The sequence below is a fragment of the Triturus cristatus genome, chromosome 4_1 (assembly GCF_964204655.1).
Source record: "Triturus cristatus chromosome 4_1, aTriCri1.1, whole genome shotgun sequence".
NCBI classification, from domain to species: Eukaryota; Metazoa; Chordata; class Amphibia; order Caudata; family Salamandridae; genus Triturus; species Triturus cristatus.
Window position 1 is genome coordinate 252,372,852 of NC_140585.1, and position 26,151 is coordinate 252,399,002.

A 26,151-nucleotide genomic window follows, 5' to 3' on the forward strand; every position below is an offset into this window, starting at 1 on the left:
AGATGCAGTGAAGTCAGGGAAGAAGGATAGCGTCGCATTGCCGTATCGCACTGTACCTATCTCCCATGCACGGCGCAGGACAGCATCTCTATCCCTGTAGTTCAGGAATCGCGCAATGATGGGCCGTGGAAGGGACCCAGGAGGAGGGCGGGCAGCTAGGGACCTGTGCGCTCTTTCAACGATTAGGTGTGGGGAGAAGGAGTCTTTTCCAAATAACTCAATTACAAGGTTCTCAATGAAGGCCTCCATTTTCCCGGTATTGGTGGACTCCGCAAGGCCTAAAATGCGAACGTTAATGCGACAGGACCTGGCCTCTAGGTCCTCATTCTTGTCCGCAATTATTTTGAGGAGCCTGTCCATTTGAGTCATCTGTTTGCCTGCGGAAGTGGCGCCATCTTCCAGGGCAGAAATCCGCTCCTCAGTCTCATGAATCCGGATGTCATGTTGATCCAGTTTAGCTACGACCCCGTCCAGTCGGGCATTCATGGTATCAATCTTGGAGTCGATGGTCGAGAGGCTTTGCTTCATGCCGAGTAATAGGGACTTCCATTCCTCATCAGGGGCCTCGGCGGTAGGAGGCCCGCCACTCGTGCCGGGCGTCGGCGGGGGGGGGGTTTCTTGGTCTCGAATGGCAGCCTGGATTGGCGGGTGTCGCTGCGGCCCATGGCGCGGCCAGGGGGGAGCTCACCGCGCTGCCCGCAATCTAACCAGAAAGGAAGACCAGTCGGGATGTGAAGGGGTTCCGTCTCCGAACACCACACGGCCGTAGCCCAACTAGAGTCGGGTCCTGGTCCTCAGTCCACAGGAGGTCGGCGGAAGGACGGATTCCACAGGACCAGGTAGGGCCCAGCACAGGTCAGTAGTAACCACAGCAGGTGAGAGCGACTAGGAAGGTGTAGAGAAGTGCGGGGTCGCGGGGAGGATGTGGGGCAAGCGGGGCACCCACCAGCCAGCCAGCAGGAGCAAGGTGGAGTCGGCCCCTCGGCGCCACGGCCACGCGGCCCAGAATCGCACAGCGGTCCCCTCAGCGACCTCCGGCCGCGGGCCGAGAGCAAGGCCGCAAGCGGTGCAGGCAGCAAGGGCGGCGGGGGAGGAGGGCCGAGATCCACAGGCAGCAGAAGGGCCCCAGCGAGGGACAGCCCAGTCTTCAGGCGTCAGGGGGGGTCCGCAGTGGTTCGGCGCTGGAGTCTCCCCACCGCAGGAGCAAGACCAGGCCCGGGTGCACACGCAGTTCGCCACAGTGAAGGCCACAGAATGTCCTCCGGTCGCAAGGGTGGCGCCTATCGCCCCCCAACGCGGAGGGCGGCGGAGGACTCCAAACTTCCAACGGGACCCCAGAGGGCAGCTCCAGCGCGGCGTCCGGCCCAGGTCCCAGGCACCTCCCAGCTCGGAACCCCGCAGCACCGCCGGTCACCACAGCCGGTATCAGGCCACAACAGGCAGGCAGCCAGCTCCCCCAGAGCCCAGGGGCAGCCCGAAGCAGAGAGGAGCCGCGAAAGCCGTCAGTGTCCCAGCGAGGTAGGCAACGGTGCTCTCCAACCCGCACAGCGCTCGCAGCCCGGGGCGGCAGTATCGGGCCTCCCCAGCCCAGGGCAGCAGGTAGCAGTCGACCGTGGTCCTCGGGGCACGCTCATTCCCAGCTCCGTCCTCCCCCGTAGTCCGCAGGTGATCCGCAGGGCAGAAGCACTCACCCCGAGACGCGGAGCCTCCAGCAGGCCGCCGTATCCCCAGGCCAGAGCAGGCCCCAGAGCCGCGGAGTCTAGTAGTATGCACAGCCGACAGGCATCGGGTCCCGCACAGGCAACGTCTTCCGCCAGGCAGAACCGCAGCCGGTAGCGCCGCTCACCAGTGTATGAGCGCGCCGAATTTTACACCGCTGCAATCAGCAGACTCTCCCGGACAAAGCGATGAGGGTTGTTCCCAGAATGGTATGGTCAGGATAGCATGAAGGATGATGAAAGCGCCCGGTCGGGCAGGAGCCTCACTATAGTGCGGCCATCTTGGTTCAGCGCCACCTAGCGCCCCCGCATTTTAATTGTTATTAATTATTTAGTTGATCATTATTTGTGTCAATTATATAATAATTGTGTTTAATTTAGTTTCAGGTGCAGGTTGTGTGTTTTGTAGGGGTATAGGATGGGAAGTAAATTCATAATAATTAATTAATAATTAATGTGTAATTAATATTTTAATTGATAATTAATTATGGAAATTGTGTAATACATGAATTGCTTTTGTGTGTGTTTTTTGTATGGGTAAAGAGTGTGTAGGAAATTAAATATAATAAATAATACATAATGTTAATTTATAACAATTGCTTAATTGATAATTCATTATGGAAAATTTGTAATTAAGACATTGTTTATGTTATATATTAGGTGTGTGTTGTATTTGTAGGTTGGTAAGAGTGGACAGGTAATAAAATTCAATTAATAATTGTTTAATTGACAATTAATTAAGTAAATTATGCAATTAATATTTTTAGTATTTCTATATTAGGTTAGGGTGTTGGTTTTGTATAGATAAAGGGTGGGAAGGTAATTTAATATAATTATTTTACATATAGTAAATTATAATTCATATTTTAATAAATATTTAATTATGTAAAATGTGTAAATAATTTATTTTTAAGAATTAACTTTGGATGTGTGTTGTGTAGTTTGTAGAAGTATAAGGTAGAAAGCTATTAGATTTAAAAATAGTTCATTTTTTAAAAATTATGTTATTTATTATTGTATGTGTTCTTGTGTTGTGGTTTTTAAAGCATAAGATTGTATTTATTGGTTATTATTATTCTGAGAATATAGTTTGGTATTTTAATTATAATAATATTTGTATTAATGTATTACATGTATTAAACAGTGTAATAAATATGTATTTTTTAAATTAAATTTAGGTTTTGATATTTAGTATGTTTTTCCATTTTTTGTATGTTGTTGAAGTGAATAATGATTGCAGAGAGTGCAGTGGGAGTAGTACATTTTGCACTGTTGCACTGAACTGACTGGAGTGGGAATAGTAAATTGTACCCCTCTCCAATCCAACTCTTTCCTTTCTGTTGCAGTGACTGGAGTGGGAATAGTACAATCCAACAGTTTCCCTGCTGTTGCACTGCGTGGAGTATGAATAGTAAATTTACCCCTCGTGAGTCTAACACTTTGCCTACTGTTGTATAAATTGAAGTCCAGCTGCTGCCTGCTGCAGGCCATCCTGCTATAGGGTCGAGGAGCGAAGTCCTGACAGTCTTCTCTCCCATTGCCTGCCAGCATCTAAATTGGACGGCCGGACTTCCAGGGAATTGGGCGGGAAGACTGCCATAAAAGGCCACTCCGTTGCGCTCCTGTCAAGATCTAAATCAGGCCCTTATAGAGTTTTCTGCTGGGTTGGCTTTTTTTTGCTGAAGAGTGATGCTGGTCAGCCACGCCATGGCGGAATGTCATATAGGTCGATATATTTTGTTCTCTCCCAAGACAGGCTTCCAAAAAGGGAGCCTATCTTTGGAAAATTAAAAAATCAGTGTCTCTGATGCTCATGCAAGCAGTGAGAGGTCACAAATCGGCCAATATCCTGTTATTGTCCACCTCTTAATGAAGCCCTCAGTATGGTGGTTTTCCTTGATAGAGCAGTTCAATCCTTACCAACTAATTTTCTATTGTTACTAAGAATTATTATGTAGAGTAGACGGCTTGAGATCTCTGCTTCAACAATTCTAGGGTCGTGTAGGTTTTCCTGGGTGGATTCCATTAAAACCCCAGATAAAGCAGATGGTGGAAATCGCACGAAGGAAATCCAGATCGCTCTGCCTTCTGTGATATTCTAGGTAGCAGCACACATAGTAGAACGGACTCCCCTGAAGTTTCAGCAGCTAGCTATGATAATCTGAAAAGTCACCTGTCATGATGCATTCTGTTATCTCTTACGTGTTGAAGTGCTCCAGGAAGATGAGACTGGTTGAGGTCCCAATAATTGTGCTCAGCCCCCCAATAGTGGCAGCGTATGAGACACTGAGCGACAGGCACTTGCAGACCATGTGATCATGTTGGGATTTATACTTTTGCTGCTGATCCAAGTTACAGGTGGCCGGAGGAGGTAAGACCAGGATCTGAAAAAAAGGAGAAAGATGATTTCTGTGGTAACCTTGTCCTATTCGTACATGTTGTTAAGGCTCAGAGCATCTGTATTTTGGTAACATGTCAAGGAAGCAATTCCATAGAGGCAGCTGGAGAGACGCAGTGTGATGGAGGCAGCTGGAGAGACGCAGTGTGATAGAGGCAGCTGGAGAGACGCAGTGTGATGGAGGCAGCTGGAGAGACGCAGTGTGATGGAGGCAGCTGGAGAGACGCAGTGTGATAGAGGCAGCTGGAGAGACGCAGTGTGATGGAGGCAGCTGGAGAGACGCAGTGTGATAGAGGCAGCTGGAGAGACGCAGTGTGATAGAGGCAGCTGGAGAGACGCAGTGTGATAGAGGCAGCTGGAGAGACGCAGTGTGATAGAGGCAGCTGGAGATACGCAGTGTGATAGGCTGTCTAAGAAGAGATGACAAAATCCGTTAAGAATATTACAGAAGTGACACTTACACAGGCAGTCACAGAGCAGTTGGCGAGAATGGTTTCAACCATCTTCTACACAAAGATAGGCACATACTAAATCAAATACAGAGCATGACAGATCCTTTGTACACAGGCAGCCAAATTGCTAAACAACTGCCCACAGTCAGAATGATATACCCATCTTTACAGATGCTAATCTATTAAATGGATACCCCAGTCATGCTCAGTTATTTATAGAATGAGAACACATTGTTAACCAGTCACAGTCATAGCACCTGCTGACTAATAGGACTAATAGTATCCCCATCTCTGTCAAGTAACCTTCTCACCTGAGTCTGTGGCTGACCACTGGCAAGGGGTGGCCTAGCTCCCACTGGATTCATCATGTGCAATCCATTCAGATTCTGTAATAAGAATAAATGTCTTATGAACTTTTCCCCACTGTGCTAGGATCATCTCACAAATGATCTGGTGATTCAGGTTTATAAAACATTTAAGGCTCAGGTAGGTAAATTCACCAGGACAGCTGAAAGAAAGGCTCTGACTTCCAAGGACTTTTGCCTGAATTTACCTTGAATTGTCTTTCAATTTGCTGATCACACTCCCACCAGACATAGGGCACCACCCCGCTGTCTTCCAAGGCGAATTACTCACCTTACCTCTTCTCAGAGAATTTACCTACCTGAGCCTTCCAGACAAGTGCAGATCCTTGTGGCAGCCTGGGCTTCACGAGGGACGCCTAGGGATACGTCTCACCTGTTGGGCTGTCTTTTGTTCTGAAGAAGACCCGCTTTGACACCAGACTAATGCATTACCAGGGTCGAAACGTCGACGATAACACATGGCTCAGTCTTAGCAAATCTCTGGGTGTACACTAATGAGCGGCCCTGCCATAACCAGAGATATTGGATCCGTTGTTGTTCTGACCATTCTACAACTTGTACATATTTGTAAATAGCTTCACTCTTGTATATATGCACTGCACCACTAGCACTGGACACCCACTGTCACTTTGCAATATTTGTCACTTTATTTTTATGCCTCACTTTGACAGCCCCTGAAAAATGTATTTTCAAAATGCTTTGAAAAAACTGGAAAATAACGAATTATAATAACTTGTGAAAACTATTTGAATTTTCTTGTTGTACTGTTGTGTTCCGTCATTTGTTTGGTTGCACGCTGCGATTTAACCCATTTACACTCTCCAACTAATTGGTTAAGCATAGAGTAACAAGACACTATTTATAAACTGTTGGTTACAAGATTCAAGGTCATGTACAAAGTAATTGTTCCTTCCCCGACAGAACCACTGTAGCTTTACTGATATTGGAATAACTGCCCAATTAGATGACCAATGAACTGATGGTGTTGGACATTGATTTATATCCCAGACAAACAAGTATATTTTCCCATTTGGATAACTAACTGTTTGGGTGACCGGTTTCTCTGGGAATCGAGCACTGGGCTCATCCTGTACCCAAGGTTTTTGTATCTTTACTGCTATGTTAGCTGCAGCACCCCCGCAACCCCTCTTCTAACGCCTATGGCTGCAGGAATGTCAACATCATAGTGAAGTGCCATCTAGTGAATGGAGCCTATATAGTCACTGGAACACTCGCACTTGAAGTGTTCTCAGGCTAGTGCCTCTATCTAACAAATACTAGTCAACCTTTCTCTTGCACATGGAGTGACTGAAACCATCAGCTGAAGGAGGGTATCTTAACAACTTTCATCCTCTTTCAGATCTGGTCTTCCTGGTCAAAGGTATAGAACAATGTGCTGCAGTGCAACTCACACAACACATCTCTGATAATGATATTTTGATGTGTTTCAGTTGGTTTTCACACAGTGTTGCATAACCGAAACTGTGTTGCTACAAGTAGTTGATGACGCAGTTCACATCCTTGACTTCAGGCAATCATGTCTTCTTGACCTTTTTGATTTATCTGCCACTTTTAATCCAGTGAACCACTCTACGCTGATAAGGATTCTCCAAGAATACATGGGCATTGAGGGCGATAGTTTGCCTCTTACCTTTTAACGGTTGCAACACATCAATATTAAGAACTACCCTTCTGCTTTCCAGGCCTGTCTCAAGGTTGCTTCAGGAGCCAACTCATTCCTTATTCAACTCCCAATTAATGCTTTTGGGTCCTGTATACCCAGATCTTTTCTGTGTAGTGCTCTACATATAAGCTATTTAATTCTCCACAAATAATTCATTTTGTCGTCACCTAGCATCTCTCAATTCTGGCATGGAACCTCACAGCCTCTACCTTTTCAGATGAATGTTGCCCTTAATCAATCAATAACGGATTTGTAAAGCACAGCAAATCACCCATGAGGGTGTCAAGGCGCTGGAGTTGCTACCTACTTCGTGGTGATCTGTTTGTTCAGATCTTGAATCCTTAGCTGAATTGGTGGAGCGATGGGGGTGGTCCTGAGGTGCATGGAAAGGCCAGTCCTGATGATGACCCTCTGATTTAGTCGAAACATTCAAGATAAACAACTGGCCTCGTGTTTTAAATTCACATTGTATAACGTTTCTTAAAGACTGTGTGGATCACTTTCCGAGCACCGAAAACGTTTTCACCACTACTTATTGGTCTGCAGTGAAGTTTTCTGTGGCTAAAATTATTGCGCTGGACTGTTTCTGTCTCTCACTTTCTGATAACATTATGCCCATACTGAATTTAGAATAATTTATTGATATCATTGATTTGTTGGTAGTTTGTTTTACCTTATCATACAAGTTACCCAGGAACCCTCCTGGACTAACTAGGATGCCATTGTTACCTCTGCAACAACTAAGAGAGTATTCTACCATGGAATTTTCCTCTCTTTTCACAATTTCTTTAAACACAGTTTCTTTGGTTCTCATAATGTTTGCATTATTTTCTTGTATTCAAAAGGCAATCCAGGATCCTACTTCAGATTCTTTTCCACATAGTGGCATGGTTTCCACCTCTCTCTCCATTTCGGTAGACTCCATTTTTCTAGTCCTTGACTTTCCATTTACAAATCATTGTTATCCAGTGTGCTACACTAATTTGTTCAAATGATCAAAAAATATATTTACTGAAGCCAGTGTCTACAGCTCTGACAACCGGAGACCTTTCAAGCAGGTGTAATGTGATCAAATTGTTTGTAGGCCTAAAATGAACCAACAAACAAGGTGTTGTGCTCTCTGGTGCCCTGAACATGTCTTCAGTGATAATCCCATATAGATTGGATTGCACTAGCCCAAGCAGAACCCTATTACCATAAAGAGAGTGTGATGTGTAACAAACATGGATGATAGAACAATGTTATGGTGATTTTGTTCACTTGAAAGGTAACAGAACACACAAGTTGTCTATCTTCTGTGTGGACACTGATGTGGGTCGCAGCATTCCTGCCTTGATGACAGGGAGAGGTGTAGGTTTGAGTGGGCCCAGGAGTGGTATTTCAGTTTTAATAGCATTGAGTCAGCTAACCTTCTGATGCCTTCAACTCTGTGTCTGATATCTGAAGACGACATCTTGAGTTCTAGTCGTGTGTCACTATTTAGGGTCAGATAGGTCTTGTGTCGACTGCATTTATTTGAATATTCATGTTCTGAGTTTTAAAGACGTTTCGAAGTCGGGACATGTAACAATTAAAAAGGGGAAACAGCCTTTACAACAAGGTTTTTACCTCGTTGTGCCTTTACAACTTATTTTTTAGCACGCATATTTTTACCACGTGCATGCCTTTACAACGCATGCCTTTACCATGCATTTAAGGTAAGCTGGGGGACTTGGGGGGTCTACTCCCACAAATACATTGTTTTTATCTATAAAATAATGGGGCATATTCAAAAGAACGTGCGATAACTATTGCCAAAGTAATTTATCGGTAGAAAAGTTAGCACTGCCTAACCCCGATTATTATCGCCGTGATAGCGGGGTATTCACAAGCCTGCGCTACATGGCGATAATAACAATGAACGGCGGAGAAAACAGGCGACAACAACATCGCAATGGCGATAGTTATTGCTGCGTTAGCAGGCGATAGCTGTGGAAAGGCACTTCAGTGCCAGAAAACTCACCTTTCTCAACCCAGGCGATATCGCATTGCGAACATGCCCCTACAAATATTACGATGTGAGGGTTAGGATGTCAAGTGATACAAAAAATGCAGGAGACATGTCTGGTTCATTTAACATTTGGCAGGCAGCCTGAAAGACTGCTGTGTCAACAGAGGCCCTTTCCCCGACCTATGTACCCCTGCTCTATTGAAAGACCCTGCCAGCCAGCACCTGCAAGTGAAAGATGGCAATGCATTCACGGGTGAATGCTGAGGGGTTGGCAGGTTATTAAAAAATATGGCGGGGTGCTGGGGGTGGTGACGGTGGGTGTTGTGACCCTCATGGGTATCGGAGCTGCATGATCAGTGCCTCCGTGGCATCTGTGGGTCTTCAGGTGTGGCTCTTGGCTGGGCTCCCTTTCATGCTGTGGATAGTCGTCCTGCTTAGCACCAGCAAAAGACAGGTGTAGAATCCCTGGTGCTACCGTGGGTTATCCTCTGTTTTTGCTTCGCTTCGCAGATCTGGCAGTTCGTTGTGAATGTGGTGTTGTGGTTTTCTCATGTGTTTTTGCACGGGAACGCCTACTCTGCATCTCTTTAGTGTTAGTTGGTGGTGTCCACTGTGGAGATACATTTTGGGGCAGCTATCACGGGAATACTGGTGTTGTCTGCAGTTTGAACCAGCTTGTGAATGGGGAGTTAAATCTATCTCCACTTTTGCTGCGTTAAGGTGGAGATAAATCGAAGTTAACTCCAATGTGTGGTAATGGCGTGCGTTGTAAAAGCATGTTCATGGTAAAAACATGCGTGGTAAAAACATGCGTGGTAAAGGCATTCGATGTCTTTACCTGCGTTGTACCGCCGTACAACCATTAAAAAGTAGCAGCAAGAGCAGATCTCTGAGATAAGTCAAAAGTGATTTTTCAAGGGTTTGAGAGGAAAGAGCCCATTTTTGTTACTTATGGTGTCCTGCAGGAAAGACCACCATCTTTTCTAACCTAGCAATCAAAAAGCCATAGCTGAGGAGTCAAAGGCTGCTGGGAGGCCCAACAGAACGAGCACACAGACAAGAGCACCATGTCACCATCTTGCATCATAGAAGTAGATTATGTAAGTAGGGTAGTATGTTTGCACCATACCTCTTGGCTAGTCGATATGCCTGTCCTACCCCTGTGAAAGCGCATACAACTCTCCTTCCTCATAGATACTATGAAAAGAATGGGACTGCTGGCCAACCTACCTTGGCTTGCATTAACGTGCTCAAGTCCTTGGCAGTAGCTCTAAAAAACATTAAAGCATATTTGTATTATTTAATATTATTATTCCTTCATATCGTGACACACCCAAACTTGCTAGATTTCTTTTCTACCTACTTATCTCTCTTCTCCTCTTTGGTTCCTGGTTTGTTTCCTCTGCTTTCAACCATTCTACTTTTTATTTTTCTCCTTACAATTCTGTAAGTGACAGCATTGTAACCAAATCATATGTGCACATACACCTGAAAAGGAGTGCACTTCAGCGCCACAGCTAGATTGCCGCCTTTCTTATCGTCCTACACTTAAAAGTCCAGACCAGGCTGATTAAGAAACGGCCAAGTGGCAACAACAGACAGGGCTGGTGTGACTTGCAGTGTGTCAGTCCTTTTTGTTCATATTATGTTTAAAATATTTGTTACTTTTTTATGGATTTGACAATTTCTTAGTGCCTAACACCTCCCCAAACTATAATACAGGTCTGCTCTCTTCCCACAGTGCTCCGTGCAAAGAGCTGCATCATGTGCAGCCCTAGCCTGACAAGCAGTCAACAATTCTTAAATGGCATTCTACATACTTTATCATTTGTTACCATCAGATGGCCTCTGTGTTCCTTCTAAATGCAGTGGCCATATTGGAATTGTAAAACAATGCAATGCATGCACAATACCATTCCAAAATGACTGCCCGCTGCAATGGTTCATTTTTTACTTATGGTTCTCTGCAAACACTTGAACGCCACATTTAAAAGGCAGAATTTTTACTTTTTCTTCAAATTTTAAACCTTAAACCTCTGTTGCACGTGAAAGCAAAATAAATAAATAAATCTAAACATTGCACGCTTGTCAAGGACAGACTAATTGACAATGCTTGTTATTTATTAGAATCCTGCCGGATTCTGGTACCAAAGGGCTTGCATTGACTGCAACATTGTGTCTTTGTCATATTACTTCCCTACCTATATTCCTTTACAACCCGAAGAATATAAGGAGGAAAGCACTTCTTCACTCGCGGAAAGCACTCCTCTACTCACTACCACTCTGAACTCTGCACCTTTGGTTTGAACCATCTTCCATTGCTATTAATTACCAAGCGACACTATAGTTTGCTATACATATGATTGTGTTCATAAGAGACTAGAGTTCCATTTCCTAGTGGTTTACTCTTAGTCTATCAGCTTGTACAGTAAGGTCCTCAGTGTTGTCACTGAATACCAGCTTCTGAACTCCAACCTCTTTTGTGCTTCTTCAAACTGAGACCCTATTTATACTGTGAACATTTGTTTTTCAAGGGAATCTGACTTCGAAGGCATTTCATTCACATTCTATTCTGCTTCATTTCTGTATGGCCTCATTTCTCTTTGTACAGCCCAGCCCTCACAGTTTTCCCTAACATACTGGCAGTGTTCACAGCCACTGCCTTTGTGGATGACATCATCCATTTGTATATCTTGAAATTGTTCCCAGAAACAAAATGGCTCTCATTTTAAACAACATGAGTGACCCACTCTACAAGGAGATCTTCCTCTTCTAAAAAAATAAACATCCATCGCTATAACTTTTGCCTCGATCTCGGTAAATACTTGACAAAGGTGCCTCCATCTTGACTAGATCCCCACACTTGGCTGTAGCCCATTTGATTTAATTGCAGACAAATTGAACACCAATGCCCATTGACTCTTGGACAACAATGAGCCATACCTCCTCATTCCACTAGACCTTTTGGTGGCCTTAAACACAGCCGATCATTGGATGTCTTCTCCAGTCCCTCCCTGCTCTTCAGCATCAAGGACCAACTCCTGTACTGATTCTTTTCCTTTCTGGAGAACTGTCAGTCGCCAGCATTCCCAGATAATCCTATCCCTGCCTTGCTGTCACTTGATCACTTGACTTAGTCAATTGATGTTCCAACCAAATATCCATAATTTTCAATGATCTCTGCATGGAATGCCCATGGGCCCATTAAACCACCTGGGTAATTACAGACCTCAATTTTATGATGAGTAGCCAATTTATCAAAAAGGATCATTAGCTAGTTACATTCAAAAACTAAGGCCCAGGCTTTCCTCATCCAATATGGATGTCGACGGTCTGTCTGAAGTTTAACCCTCTCAAAACTCAATGGGTGCCTCTCGCAGGCCAAGCACAGCAAACATATATAAATATGCCTTTGTGCCCCTTTAAATATTCCTTCAGTCACTCCCTTGGATTCCACATTCACACTTATCTTTCCTTTAAGACCCACCTTGCAAAGAATTAAGGGGCATATTATCAAGCACGGCGTTAAAATTATCTCCGCTATAGCGACAGAAAACTGCCACTAAAGCGGCGATAATGGGCTTGATAATATGCTTGTGAGAATTGCAATAGAAGCCCATGTTGACATCAGAACATGGGATTCTATTGGAATTCTCTGCGGCATATTATCAAGCCCATTATCGCCGCTTTAGCGGCAGTTTTCTGCCGCTAAAGAAGCGATAATGTTTACACCGTTTCTTGATAATATGCCCCCAAAATCTTTTGGTATCAACTCTCTTTACTCCAGAAATGAAAGCCCCTACTTTCTCCAACACTACTTTCAGGCCATCTGACCCTGAAGGTGAAAATCACTCTTGACAGGACTTCCTGAGTCCTTTTATTTGCTCAAAAGTGTCTATACATGCTGTAGATTGTCTAATCGCAGGTCAACACACATTCATTCACTTTGCCCTAGCTGTAATCAAGTTCCATTGGCTTCATCTGTATGACTGGATATTTGAAACCCGTCTCTGTGATCTACACATCGTTAACAATCAAGAAGTCTACTATATCTCTTGGTATGTACAATGCACTCCTCCCTCCCAAAGTTATGTTTGCAACCTATAAATACCCAAAATAAAATATAAAAACATTTTTACTCTTCATTGATAAAGATGAACTCGATGCTGGCTTGCCCAGTCTTCTCATGCAGACCTGTGGAGAAAACATAGGCAAAATGTTAATGATACAGGGAAGCTGGACACAAAGGGGTTTGCTAGCCATGGAATGGGAGAATCAAGAATTTAGGGCTAAAATAATCAAGGCTCAAGGTGATAATAATTTTAAAAAGTGGCAACCAGTGTAAAAACACTCAAAAAAGCATTATTCATGCAGTGGGGGCTTAGAAGGTGAAAACATGGGATATACACTCCAAGGGGGAGTATATTAAGGAACAAAGGGACATAAGTACTAAAGATTACCCATTTTTTATCCAACGACAAATTGGTTAACAAATGGTAAAAAGAGCTTTTATCATGTACTAAAGCCCATTCGGAGTGTTGTAACATCTCTAAATAGTGATTTCTTATTTCTGAATTTGAAATAATAAAGCACTATTTCAATGTATCAAAGATTCATAAATACAGAATCGACTCTGAATGGCCTTTTTGTACATGTAGTTTACAACAAATTGGAAACAGGTGGTCACGAGGTGCAAACTATAAAGACCCAAAATGCATTTCTGGTTTTCACAATGGCTGCCCTACATGCAGTCGTAAGGAGGCTGCAAATTTTGGAGATCAACAAAGCAGATGGAGGAGAAAGTAGAGGATATTTACATACACGGCCTTTGTCCCACCCTGTCGTGCATGGCCTTTGGCTATGCGTTGAATGGGTTAGACACAGGGTCAACCGTCTAGATGAGGCAAACCCACCAAAATCACACCCTATTGATTTTAAAAATGGTTTACCAACCCCGCAGGATTCTCGTGGGAGCCAGCGCTGCTCATGCACTTCCTTGGGACTCTCCAGGAAGTAGGGGAGTCCCACTGGCTTCCACGAAAGTCCAGCAGAAAAGCAGCAACACCATTTTTTTAAAATTATTTTTCCCACTGTATGGTCCATCTGGGATCCCCCCTACAAGGTTCAGGGAATCAGGGTATCCCTACCCCTTATACCCTACTTTAAAAAACTTTTGATGATGCAGGGACTGAGTCCCTGTGTCATGTAATGGTAGCTGCAACATTTCTTCTGATGTATGGCAAGCCAATCAGAGCGCAATCTCCCACTGGGCTAGCGGAAGCTTCTCATTCCTGGAGGAGCGAGACAGGCCACAGGAAAAGAGGACCTCCCAGCCAATCAGATTGCTCTATTATTTAAAGTTGTGTGGCCATGGGACTCCCATGAGTGTCCTGCAAACCCAACGGTCCATATTTACATAAATGTTTCACATTAATTTCTCCAGAACTACTGAGAGGATTTCCACAAAATTAGAAAAAGCACACTTTCTGTGTAAAGGTCTAGCTTTCTGCCAAATTTGGTGTCATTTCATTTAGCCATTTGGGTTATAGCACTGTTCAAAAATCCCTTTTGAACTTGCATGCAGGAATTGCATTTCGGAACTCCACTTAACGGATCAACCCGCAAGGTTCAAGGAAGGAGCTGAGGGAGATGAATTTTTGTTTTTTAAAGTAGTGTGAAGATTCATCAAACAGAACCTCCAAATGACAATTCAGTAACAGCCTCTTTAGAAACTTGACACCACAACCTTTGAATGTAAGACAAAATGAAGAAGAAAGCATATCAAGGAATTTAATCTGAAGACCATCTTCTTTTGATAAGTCTGACACTCAAAAACTAGGTCAATGATGGGAAAAACGGAGGCACAGATTTCAGTATTATTTCCAAGCAACATTCAAAAGATGTAATGATAAACAAGCAAGGGATCTGTTGATAAATCTAGTAGGTGCTGATGTGGAGAAACTTTTAGTTAAGTTCTCAACACAACAAACACAGATGCATGAAGGAATAATTAAATATTTGACTGACTGACCGTCAAAGAAACGTAGATTAAGAGAGGTATGTTTTCAATACAGTATATCATGAAGAAAATGAAACAATGGATGATTTTGTGATACGATTAAGAAAATTGGCAACACTTTGGGACTTTCCCAAGCTCGACAATGAGGAAACAATCGGGCTACACATAATTCAAGAATGTCAATTTACTACATTCAGAGTAAAGTTAATGAAGGAACCACTAGAATTTAAAGAAATCTGCAGTTAGCAAGAACATAAATAGAAGCTGAAATGCATGCCAGATGTACGGAACTTGGCAAAAACTAAATCAGGAGCGGCTAGTGTCAGGGAAAAGTGGTGAGGCAGCGCGGGGGGGTTGGGATGACAACAATAACACACAAAAAAACCCGAAGAACTTACCTGCCCCCCACCGCATCCCAACTCTTTAGCTCTCTCACTCCACTGCAGCACAGGTTCCCGGACTCCCCTACGGCCAATCCAGATGCTGCTCTCATGCTGCTGGCAGCATGAGAGAAGCGCTGAGATTGGCCTGAGCGGGCTGGATTTGCGTTCTCGTGGGGAGTGGGGGCCTGTGCCTGCTGTCTCCAACCCAGCAATGCAGTTCGGGTTGAAGACATCTTTGTGAGCATTTTGGTTTGGCCTTCCTAAGACAGCCAGCCAAAGCCACATGCTCACTCACAGCTATGCCCACCACTCATTCTCTATATCTGTCATCACATGGCCCTGCCCCAAAGACTCAGTCCTGAGTTTAAATTGCATTTATATATCACTTAGATGACAAATAAAATGATAATAAACTTGTCTATTATCATTTTATTTTTCAAGTTTTGCTTCTGCTGGCATGGGGGCGATGCTCTTAAGCCGTAACAGAGGAGCCGCTGCTGAGCAAAATGGTAGAGTACAAAAAATAAAGACAAAAGAAAACAATGTAGATACATCAAAGCACGAAGACTGTTACAAATGTTGTTTGTTGTTTCGATATTCAGGAACCTGCCAAGCTCTGTAAGTGTGGAAAACCACATCATCTTGCATATGTGTGTGGGACTAGAGATCTACATGAAAAGTACAAGGGTATGCAAAATATAAACAATACATGAAATGAAATACACAGTAAATCAGACAAATATAAAGTTTAGACCCTGAAGAAACAGAAAATACCTTGCCAGATAGTAACAACATGGAACGTCTCTACATGATGGAAGAAAAAGATTACATTGATAGAAATAAAATTAAAAAACGGCTTCAGTAAAAATACAAGTAGGATAACATCCAAGGAATTTTTTGTTGGACAAGAGGGCAACTTGTAAAAATATGTGCGTAACAGAATATGAAAGGATGACCAATAAAACTATTACAGCAATCCAGCATAAATGTTTTCCAATGGGGGGCGAATTATTCAGTTAAAACATTGGAAAAATTCCATAAAAAAATATATATACCATCTCCCAAAAAATACATGTACTCATCGATTCAGCAGTATTACCACATGAGAACCTCACGAAACAATACTTGCACTTATCTATTGAGCAGTGTTACCTACAAACCATGGGCCTGGTCACTATGGTACTTTCAGATAACAGAAGAGCATTAGATAAAACAACTATTCCCCTCACTGGTCAAAGGTCTAGGAAAACTAATCTCTCTCTCTCACTCTTACTTTTCTCTTACTCATTCACATTCACTTACACTCACTTACTCTCATTCATATTCACACTCACTTGTTATCACTCTTACTCATTGTCATTTAGCCTCATTCATTCACCTTCAATTAGTGTCATTCCCACTTGCATTCACTTTTACTAATATGCATATTCACTTGAACTCATTTTCATTCACTCATTATGACTCAGTCTCACCTGCTCTCGCTAACTCTCATTCACTCTCAGGTATTCTCACTCACAATGTCTCACTGATTCTCACTTACAATTGCACTCACTGCCATTCACTGTCACTCACATTAATTTTCACTTAGTATCCCTCGCACTAATTTTTGCTCACTCGCTCTCTTACCCACTTGTGATTACTCCTACTCACTCTGTCAATCACTCATTCACTCTCATTGCACTCACTCTTAATTTTTCACTCATTCTCATGCATTCTGATTTGCACTGATTTGCACTCACCCTTACTCATTCTCATTTGTTCTCATTCTTAGTCACTTGCACTCATTCTTACTCATTCTCACTTTCTCACTTTTACTCTCTCACTCATTTATTCTCACTTACAATTAACCTTTTAACCACTCACTCACTCACTCACTCTCACTCACTGACTCATTCCATCCCTTTCTTCCTCACTTACTCATACACGTGCTTTCTCTCACAGACCCAACCTCTCACCACCCACACACACACCATTAAAAAGCATGTTGTTTTCTTACCTTGCTGCATGAGCAGGTCCTGTTTGGGCTCCTGCGGCTTCATTTACCATCGGGTCAGCCACACAGCTTCTTCCCGCTACAAGCATCACTGGAGCATGAAACTGAAACCTCCAACCTGCACAGTTGTAGTTACCAGATTTTATGGGCTTGAAGCCCATAATGAAACGCGTCCACTACAAAAAGGAGCCTACAAAATATGCATCTGTGTAGACATGCAGGTGCTGAATAGAAACCATAGAACGGGAGAGACAACCAGAACCGCCGCTGGGAAATATGATAAGCTACCTAAATGGAGCCCACGTTTTTATCAGAATTAGGCCTGTGCAATGGTTATGATCAGCCTGAGATGGATGCCCAATCAAGGCATGTAACAGTTTTCTCAACACATCTAGGCTTGTTTCAGTACAAAAATTAGGGGCTTATTTATAAGCCCGTTGCGTCGCCGGTGCGTTACTTTTTGTGACACTCCAGAGGCGCAGGAGCCTGCTCCATATTTACCAGGCAGCACTAACCACTTTCTTTAAAGTTCCCTTTAACACAGTTTTCTGCATTACAGGGGTGTGCATTTGGTGTTGCTGGGGGCGTTCCCAGCAACAACCATGGTTTTTTGACACTGCCCCAGGTTTACGAGAAATCGTAACTCTGAGGCAGCGCCAAAGACGAGGCACAAGGACAAAAAATATTTGTATTTCTCCTCGTTTTTCTTTTTTCTGTGTGCTGCAGAAGCACACATAGAAAAAAGAAAAAGCCTCTTGTGGTTGTTTTTGTGCAGGAAGGTATACCTTCCTGTAAAAGAAAACCAATCATTCCCGCAATGCCGGCACCATTGCACCATGGTGCAAAGGTGCCTGTGTTGGCGCACGGCAGCCCATTGTGCGCCAGCACTGGGCAAAAGGACAGAAATGCGTTGTATTTTATAGAAACATCGCATTGCTGCCCTTTACTTTTGCCATAGGGTAGCGCTGCAGGAAGGACGGCAGCGCTTCCCTAAGGCAAAAACTCATAAATGAGACCTATATTTTTGGAATACCACCTGCTGTCAAAACTTTCCAAGAGACAATTAGGAAGATTATAAGGCCCATTTAAACTACAGGGATGATAGTCGTGTGTTTAAAAATACTCAAGAAGCTCACAGCTCTTGATGAAGACTGTGCTAGGATATTTTTAGGACATGCATTTCCAAAATATGGAAAGAGACTGGATCCCCACAGTTAGAATAATCTAAAAACCAAGGGAAGTTACTAAAATATGCTCCTTTTTAAGTATGGCAAGTTACTGTGCCAGGTACATACCACAGTTTCAAGTGAACTCCTGAGAGAGTTAACAAGAAAAGGCCATGTTTTCAATTAGACTGAAGAATGCAAAGAAGCTTTTAACAGAATGAAAGAAGTATCCTCTCCAAAGTATTTGGCTTATTGTGACCCACAACGGAGCACTAAATTGATTGTAAATGCCAGACCAGTAGGCCTGAGGGTGATATCAGCTCAACACAAAGCCGGTAGAGACTCACCAAGAAACATAAATTCATATCAAGGAGACATTTAGCGGAAATGGAGAAAGCACATTTACAGGCAGGGAAAGAAAGTTTGAATGGGGTTTGAGCTTGCATGTGTCACCTTTGATATTTATATGGGAAATCATTTACAATTGTTACAGAACGTCAAACACTCCTCACAATATGTGGTAATCTCAAGACCAAAATGCCACCATGAATTAAAAGGTGGGCAATAAGGCTCATTAAAGTAATCTACTACAGGGGCGTGGCTTGGCGCCCGCGAGTGATGGCGGCGCTCATGTGAGGCTCCGGAGCGATGCCGAGAGACACGCCGGTTCCTGTTTGTCAATCCTGAAGACGGACGGCTGAAGGAGCGTCGGAACATGCCCTGACTTCACTAGACATCGATGGAAGTTTTCTCATGCCTCCGCGACGCTCTAACTGGCACCTGTGAGTTTTGACAGGATTTTCTTGGCTGCAGCCGCCATCTTGGGCTTGCCGAGTGACGCGCATTGTGAGGCAGTTACTACACCGTTGGCTCAGCGCTGTGAGGGCATGACACCATGTACTCCCAGTGGGCTCATGGTTTACCCTCTTGACTGTTTCTTCTTCTTTGCACTGAATTTCTACATTGTTTGCCTTATGTTTGGAGCGCTTGTCGTTTATACAGCGTGACAACAGTGTCCCTTGATGAAGCGCCCGCATTTCCTATGACTGCTTCTGGGCTATTCTTCGAGTCATGATTCTGTCAACGCCCTGAGTGGATTGCTCTCGGACTTCCCTGCAGGTGGTGAGTTCTTTCAATGCAGCACGCCTGGTTGTTTCTCTACTGTCAATGCTACTGTTTGTTGCGGGCTCCTGCGAGGTGCGCGAGGGGATATTCCACTTCATATCCTGTCAGCTTGCTTGAGACCATTTTGCACTGAGCGGTGCTTTGGTGCCTACTTTCTACAGTGTAGCGTCATACGAGTAATGTCCCGGTCCTATCATGGACGGCTTCTTCTGTTTTTTCATAAGCGCCTTGGCGACTGTTCGCATTTAAGTACAATGGAGATGGCTGCATTCCCCTCATGACGTATTCAACTACCCTCGTACTCCTGCTGTGCTCTATCTTGTGTTGCCTTCGTTTTAATTTCCTGTGGCATCTACTGTGACAACCATTCCACGGCTTTGCTACATGGGTAGGCTCAAGTCATTGTCGCATTTGCCTCGTTCGACCAATTCTCAGATTGTGAAGAACTCCAAGGTTTTCTCTGCTTTTTCACAATTGGAAGACTCTCTTAACTCGTCTGGCTCAGATACAACAATGCATCCTTCCAGGCACTCGCAGGATAATTCTAAATCTAACACGAAGAGGCTTAAGTCGGACTCCCTCTCACCACCAAAGCATTCGGAACCGGTATCCATGGAATTATTGTTAGAAGAAATAAGATCCTTGCGTCCTTTCATGAAAGAGACTAATATTAAGCTCCAGGTCCTTACGGATAATTGGTCACAAATGGAAACGAGGGTAACATCGATTGAAAAATCTATTCTGTCGTTCCAAGAGACATCCTCTGTTGTTTCAAACCTGAAGTCTCAAGTCTCGGATCTTCAACAACAAGTGGAGCAGTTGGAAAACAGAAATAGGCGCAACAATCTTCTAATTTATGGCTTAGTTGAAGGACTCGAGGGGTCTGACCCAATCACTTTCTTCAAGTCGTTCCTCCCCAAGCTCCTGCATTTGCCTCAGGACAAGGCCCTCAACATTCAACGTGCTCATAGATTGGGTCGGCCACCTTCTTCTGCTTCTTCCTCACAGAGACCCAGAGGGGTCATCATCTACTTTTTGGAATATACAGATCTCTTGATGGTATTGACGGCGGCCAAATCCTCTCCGAATCTGACTTGGTCTGGCTCGTCCCTGTTCTTTGCACAAGATTATGCTAAGGCCACCGCCAATCGTCGTAAGGTTTTTCTGAGCTTAAGAGAAGATCTACGTGCGATGGGAGCACGATACGGCCTATATCACCCGTGTTTATTCAAAGTTACTTATAACAATAAGACTACAACCTATGAAGATCCAGTGCGCTTACAAAGCTTCATCAATGCGCACAAATCATCTACCATGGATGTCTCCCGACCATCATCCTCTGCTCCTGGTTGACTAGTGCTTTTATGACTCTCTTATGGCTGTTGTTTTTTTTTTCTACCCTGTTCTCTTTCAGAGACTTTCTCTTGGTTGCAGTTAACCTGAGTTCTTCTGAATCTTCGTATATCCACTTTGCCGATTCTTTACTGTTTATGCATGATGGTTGTCCCTTGTTCTATTTGCTAGTCATGGTTTCAACATACTCTCCTGTTATGTCTTAATCCTTTGTTTTCCTTTTTTGTCTTACAGGAATTTTTTCGTGTTTAATGATGTCTCCCGGTCCCTGCTTCGTTGCTCCTGGATGTGCTGCCTCACCCATGTGGTTCCTTCCCTCCTCCACCCTTTCTCGCACCCTTCCTTTGTAGGTATGTTCTTTCTCTCTTCCCTCATATGTTTTCCCTGTGCATCCGATGGTTTTTCCTTCTATTCCTCCCTCTTTCCTCTTTCCTTGTTCTTATCATTGTCCACTTGTTTTTATCTTGTCTTCCTACCTCTGATCGGAACCTTTTGCTTGTGTAAGAGTTGCATTCCCTGCTCTTCTAGGTACATTTATCTCCCAACTTCTTCCTTATTTCTGGCTTCCTGTTTAAATTTTTATATTGTTTCCTTATATTCTTCTTTTTTCGCTAGTATTCGTGCTCTCGTTTACCCTCTCCTTTACTTCTATCTCAGCATATCTACACTGGCTTTTCTTCTTTCTTTATGTCTTCTCTCCTTTTCATGGGTTTATCATTCATTAGTCATATTTTCCACACTCTGTGTGGATATGTTACTGTTATGTCATTGAATATATTGTCATGGAATGTGAAGGGTATTAATTCCCCGATTAAACGTCAAAGGATCTTGTCACACCTAGCCAAATTGAACGTTGATATTGCATTTCTCCAAGAAACGCATTTAACTGATGTAGAATCTGTTAAGCTCAAGCGTGGATGGGTGGGTGAACTCTTTTACTCGCAGGGTGATGGCAAACGGAATGGTGTGGCAATCCTTTGTCGCAAGTCTCTCCCCTTTCAGGTTCTTACCCAAGAATCGGATGCTTTTGGTCGATGGGTTTATGCCAAGCTATCACTCATGGGTGTTCCAATCTCTCTCCTTAGTGTTTATGGCCCAACCACGGGTGAACCTTCTTTTTGGGCTGGTTTCTCTCCACTCCTAACTAAATTTATGGACCACAATTTTATCCTGGCGGGGGATTGTAATCAACCTCTGGATCCCTTTATTGATAGGATATCCATGGCCCCCTATATTCCTAACAAACCCCATAAGCTGTTTTGCCATGCTATTTCGCAGCATAAGTTAGTAGACTCCTGGTGTCTTTGTAATCCAAAACTACGGGAGTACACTTTTTATTCTCCCTGTCACCGCTCCCAGTCACGACTAGACTATGTCTTTGTCTCCCACAACCTTGCTCAATCACTTTTACACTCCAAGATAGGCCCAATACTGCTTTCAGATCATGCTCCTGTTCTTACAAGTGTTGATATATTCCCTAAGATTGCTGGCCCCAGAAGATGGCGATTTAATAACTCCCTCCTTGTTGATCCCAAGTTTACAGCTACCTTCACTTCTTTTTTTGATGAATTTTTTCTGATTAATGACAACACCGCTCTCCCGGAACATACTATCTGGGATGCTTTTAAAGCAGCGGCACGTGACTTTATTATTAGTTACGTTGCGAACAAACGTAAGACTGCTTGACGGTTCACCAAAAGCCTCCTTTCGGACATTAAGAGATTGGAACATGCATATTTCACCTCCCATTCTGCTGATAGCTTGACAGCCCTTGTTGCTGCAAAAATGAAATTTAATGAGAAATCTACGGAAGATTCCTCCTTGTATTTGTTGAAGTCCACTGCTACATTTTATGGGGGTAGGAATAAAGCAGGGAAGCTCTTAGCTAATTATTTGAAGATCAAACATAATAAGTTAAATATTGAATCTGTTTATGACTCTAATGACACCTTGAAACACATTGATGTTGATATTCTTGCTGAGTTTTCACGTTTTTACGAGACTTTGTACACATCTGAAACTCAACCCTCTCCCAGCTCCCTTGCTTGTTTTTTCTCCACCATTCATACACCATCCAACTTCCCCCTTGACCTTTCCTCTTTAGAATCTGACGTCACACAAAAGGAATTACTCACTGCATTGCAACATCTCAAACTCAATAAGGCTCCTGGCCCTGACGGTTTTACCGTTGAATTTTATCTTCACTTTTCTAAGTTGTTGATTCCACGATTGCATTCCCTTCTTCATACCTTTATTGCCCAAGGTGCTTCCTCAGGGACGTTTTCAGATGCTCATATTTGTTTAATACCTAAACCTGGGAAGGACGTAAAATATTGCAAAAATTATAGGCCCATATCCTTAGTCAATATTGATTACAAACTTTTCGCTAAAGCATTGGCGGTCCGACTGGATCACCTTCTCCCCGATCTTCTAGGTGAAGAGCAATCTGGGTTTGTTAAGGGCCGACATATTACGGACAATACTAGACTTTTATTCAACATCCTGTCAAAATCCTCCCGTTGTCAACACTCACTTGCAGCGATTGCCCTTGACGCCGAAAAGGCGTTTGACTGGGTTGAGTGGCACTATCTTTTTCACACCCTTACTTGGTTTGGTTTTGGCCCTAGATTTATTTCTTTAGTCTCCCTGTTATACTCACATCCCAGAGCTGCAGTATTTACGAATGGTCAAATTTCTTCTTATTTTGATTTAGGCAGAGGTGTTCGCCAGGGTTGCCCTCTTTCCCCCTTTCTCTTCAACCTTGCTTTAGAACCTTTCCTGTCTAAATTGCGTCAGAATCCCGCCATTCATGGTTTCCAGGTTGCAGACTTTCATATTAAACTCGCTGCTTATGCAGATGATATTTTGCTTTTTCTTTCCAACCCCGCAGAATCTATCCCTGCTTTTCTGGACGAAGTTCGAACTTACTCCTCTATCTCTGGGTATAAGCTTAATCATGATAAATGTGAGATCCTACCCTTGACCAAATTCACTTTCAAACAAGAATTTAGTGACTCTCAGTTTACTTGGTATCCCTCTCATATTAAATATCTGGGACTATATATCACCCCCTCCATTCCAGACACTGTCTCTTTATGATGTCCAAGTGCGCACAAAAAATTGTGGACCTCACTGCAAGGTGGCATCCTCTATACCTATCCTGGTGGGGTCGTCTTGATACTATTAAAATGATGATCTCTACCATTATTCTCTATACGTTATCCAATATTCCAGTATCCATCCCAACGAAGTTCTTTAAAAAGATTAACTCAACGTTATCCTCGTTTTTGTGGAGTTCTAAAAAATCCAGAATGTCTCTTGCCAGACTTATCCGTCCAGCTTCTGAGGGTGGTGTCAACTTTCCGGACTTCCCTGCATATCAGAAGGCCTTTCTCTTACGTCAAGCTTCCCTCTGGCTGCAAGATCCCACCTCCTCTTGCCCTTTGTGGATTAAAGTCGAACGTACTCTCCTTTCTCCGTTTTCTTTTGCAGAATATCTTGCTTTTTCTCGCAAACCCTCTTCGATCCCTACTCCTATTCACAAGTATACTCTTAAGCTCTTACTGTCTGCTTCCCCTGGTCCCCCTACGACCGTCGCTGATTTCCTCTCTTCCACCATTTGGCATAATAAATATCTCTTAATTGGTCGTAAGCCCTTTTATTGGAAATCTTGAAGAATCCGAGGTTTAATTTGGATCTCGCAGCTCTTCTCTGGCTGCACCTTTCTCTCCTTTCCTGATCTCCGTTCTTCCTTTGGCTTACCCCTATCCTTTATCCCCAAATACCTTTTACTTAAAGCTACTGTCCTGGAGGTTTATAAGCGGCTCTCAGGTTCTCCTCCTTCCCCTGTTCCGCACGTCCCTATATTCCAACTTCATTCTCTCCTACGTAATACCCCCAAAGCGTCTCTCATCTATAAATACCTTCACACACATGAGTTGCTCAGACCTAAATCCAAGGTTGAACATCAGTGCGAAATTGATCTTGAAACAGATTGGCCGATATTTTTATGGGATAAGATATGGGCAAAACTTCGTAAAACTTCCAGAGCAGCCTCCCTGACACAATCCCTATTTTTTATTTACAACAGATTACTTCATACTCCTTCTACATTACACAAGCGATTTCCTAATACCCCAGACACATGCTGGTCGTGTGGCTCCCCCAATGCTACCTTACTCCACATGATATTTCTTTGTAAGAATGTGCATGATTTTTGGTTACAGGTGTGGGCTCAAGTTAATGTTATTTTTCATACATGTATTCCTTTCTCTCTCACTCACCTTTTCCTAGGTAGTTTATCCCCTAGCTGGGACACTGTAGATATGTATGATCGCATAGTTGATTTGTTATTGGCTGTAGCCTTTCAGCAGATTACTGTCAATTGGAAAAATACGTCCAATATTTCTTTCAAAGCATGGTGGTACAATGTCTGTCACAAGCATAGACTCGATAATGCCTTTGTTTTTCCTGTTCAATTAGCAACTAGACGTGCAGACTTATGGCTCCCTATTACGCTATATTTAGATAACTGTGTTGCCCGTTCTTCTCGTCCAACGCCTGCTCAACAAGAAGTTCCTAAACCCCCATGATACCCTTCCACATCCAAGATTTTCTAACATGCTGTTTTGTTTTTATTCTTCTTACGGTTAGCTGTTTTGCTTATGATTGATGTATCTTTTGTGCTTTTTTCAATGCCCATGATCATTATTTTGTTGTACATTCTCTCTTACATATTGCATTTGTTATCCCCTTCTTCCCCTTTCCCCCCCTTTTTTCCTCTCCCTTCCTCTTCCTTGCTGATATTATGTACTGATCCTCCCTTTTCCATTGCCTAATAAAATTTTATTGAACTTAAAGTAATCTACTACATCAGTAGTACTAAATCATATATAACACCTGGTAAAGAATATGACCAAGCAGATTATATATAATTATATTTACTACCAAACGATAGAGATGAACAGAATTGTCCATTAGCTGAAGAATACAAACATTTCATCATTTACGAGTCAACTCCGGAAAGGATCACAACAAAGGAATTAGAAAAGCTACCAAATGAAAAATAATTTATTCAAGCGAGTGGAGACATGTTAATTGACCTATGATATTTAAAAAAAGAGTAAAGTGCAATGAAATTATGGCACATAAGTGAGCTAACGTTAACACCAAATAAAATATTGATGAGGCAAAAAGCATTGTAGTATCATATGGTATTTGTAAAACAGTGGTTGACATAGCTCGTAAAAGACATATGGGAATTATATCAACCAAAAAATCTTTTGAGAAAAAATGTGTCTCCGAAGCTTAGATTGCTCAGTTGAAGATATCATTTCAAACTGTGGAAAAGCCGAATAATGCCGCAAAGCTCAGAATTCAGAACTTCCAGAGGATGTGTGGTCTACAGTGACAGCCAAGTTCTGCAGACCAGTAGAAACAAGTTACAACTTATGTGTCATCACTGATGAACATTCAAGATTTTCTTTTGCTTGCCCACCTCTGCTG

At 43.1% G+C, this 26,151-nt stretch overlaps 1 protein-coding gene across 1 annotated transcript in view; it reads right to left on the reverse strand.

Annotated features, from left to right (window-relative positions):
• The window catches only part of SLC13A4 (solute carrier family 13 member 4), a 233,885-nt gene that overhangs the window by 99,483 nt on the left and 108,251 nt on the right, over nt 1-26,151 (reverse strand). Inside the window, exons 5-8 of the mRNA XM_085650527.1 lie at nt 12,747-12,801; nt 9,838-9,877; nt 4,880-4,954; nt 3,921-4,102 (exon numbers count right to left, since the gene is read on the reverse strand). Of these exons, the coding sequence (XP_085506653.1) occupies nt 3,921-4,102; nt 4,880-4,954; nt 9,838-9,877; nt 12,747-12,801 (352 nt within the window). The remainder of the gene's footprint in view (nt 1-3,920; nt 4,103-4,879; nt 4,955-9,837; nt 9,878-12,746; nt 12,802-26,151) is intronic.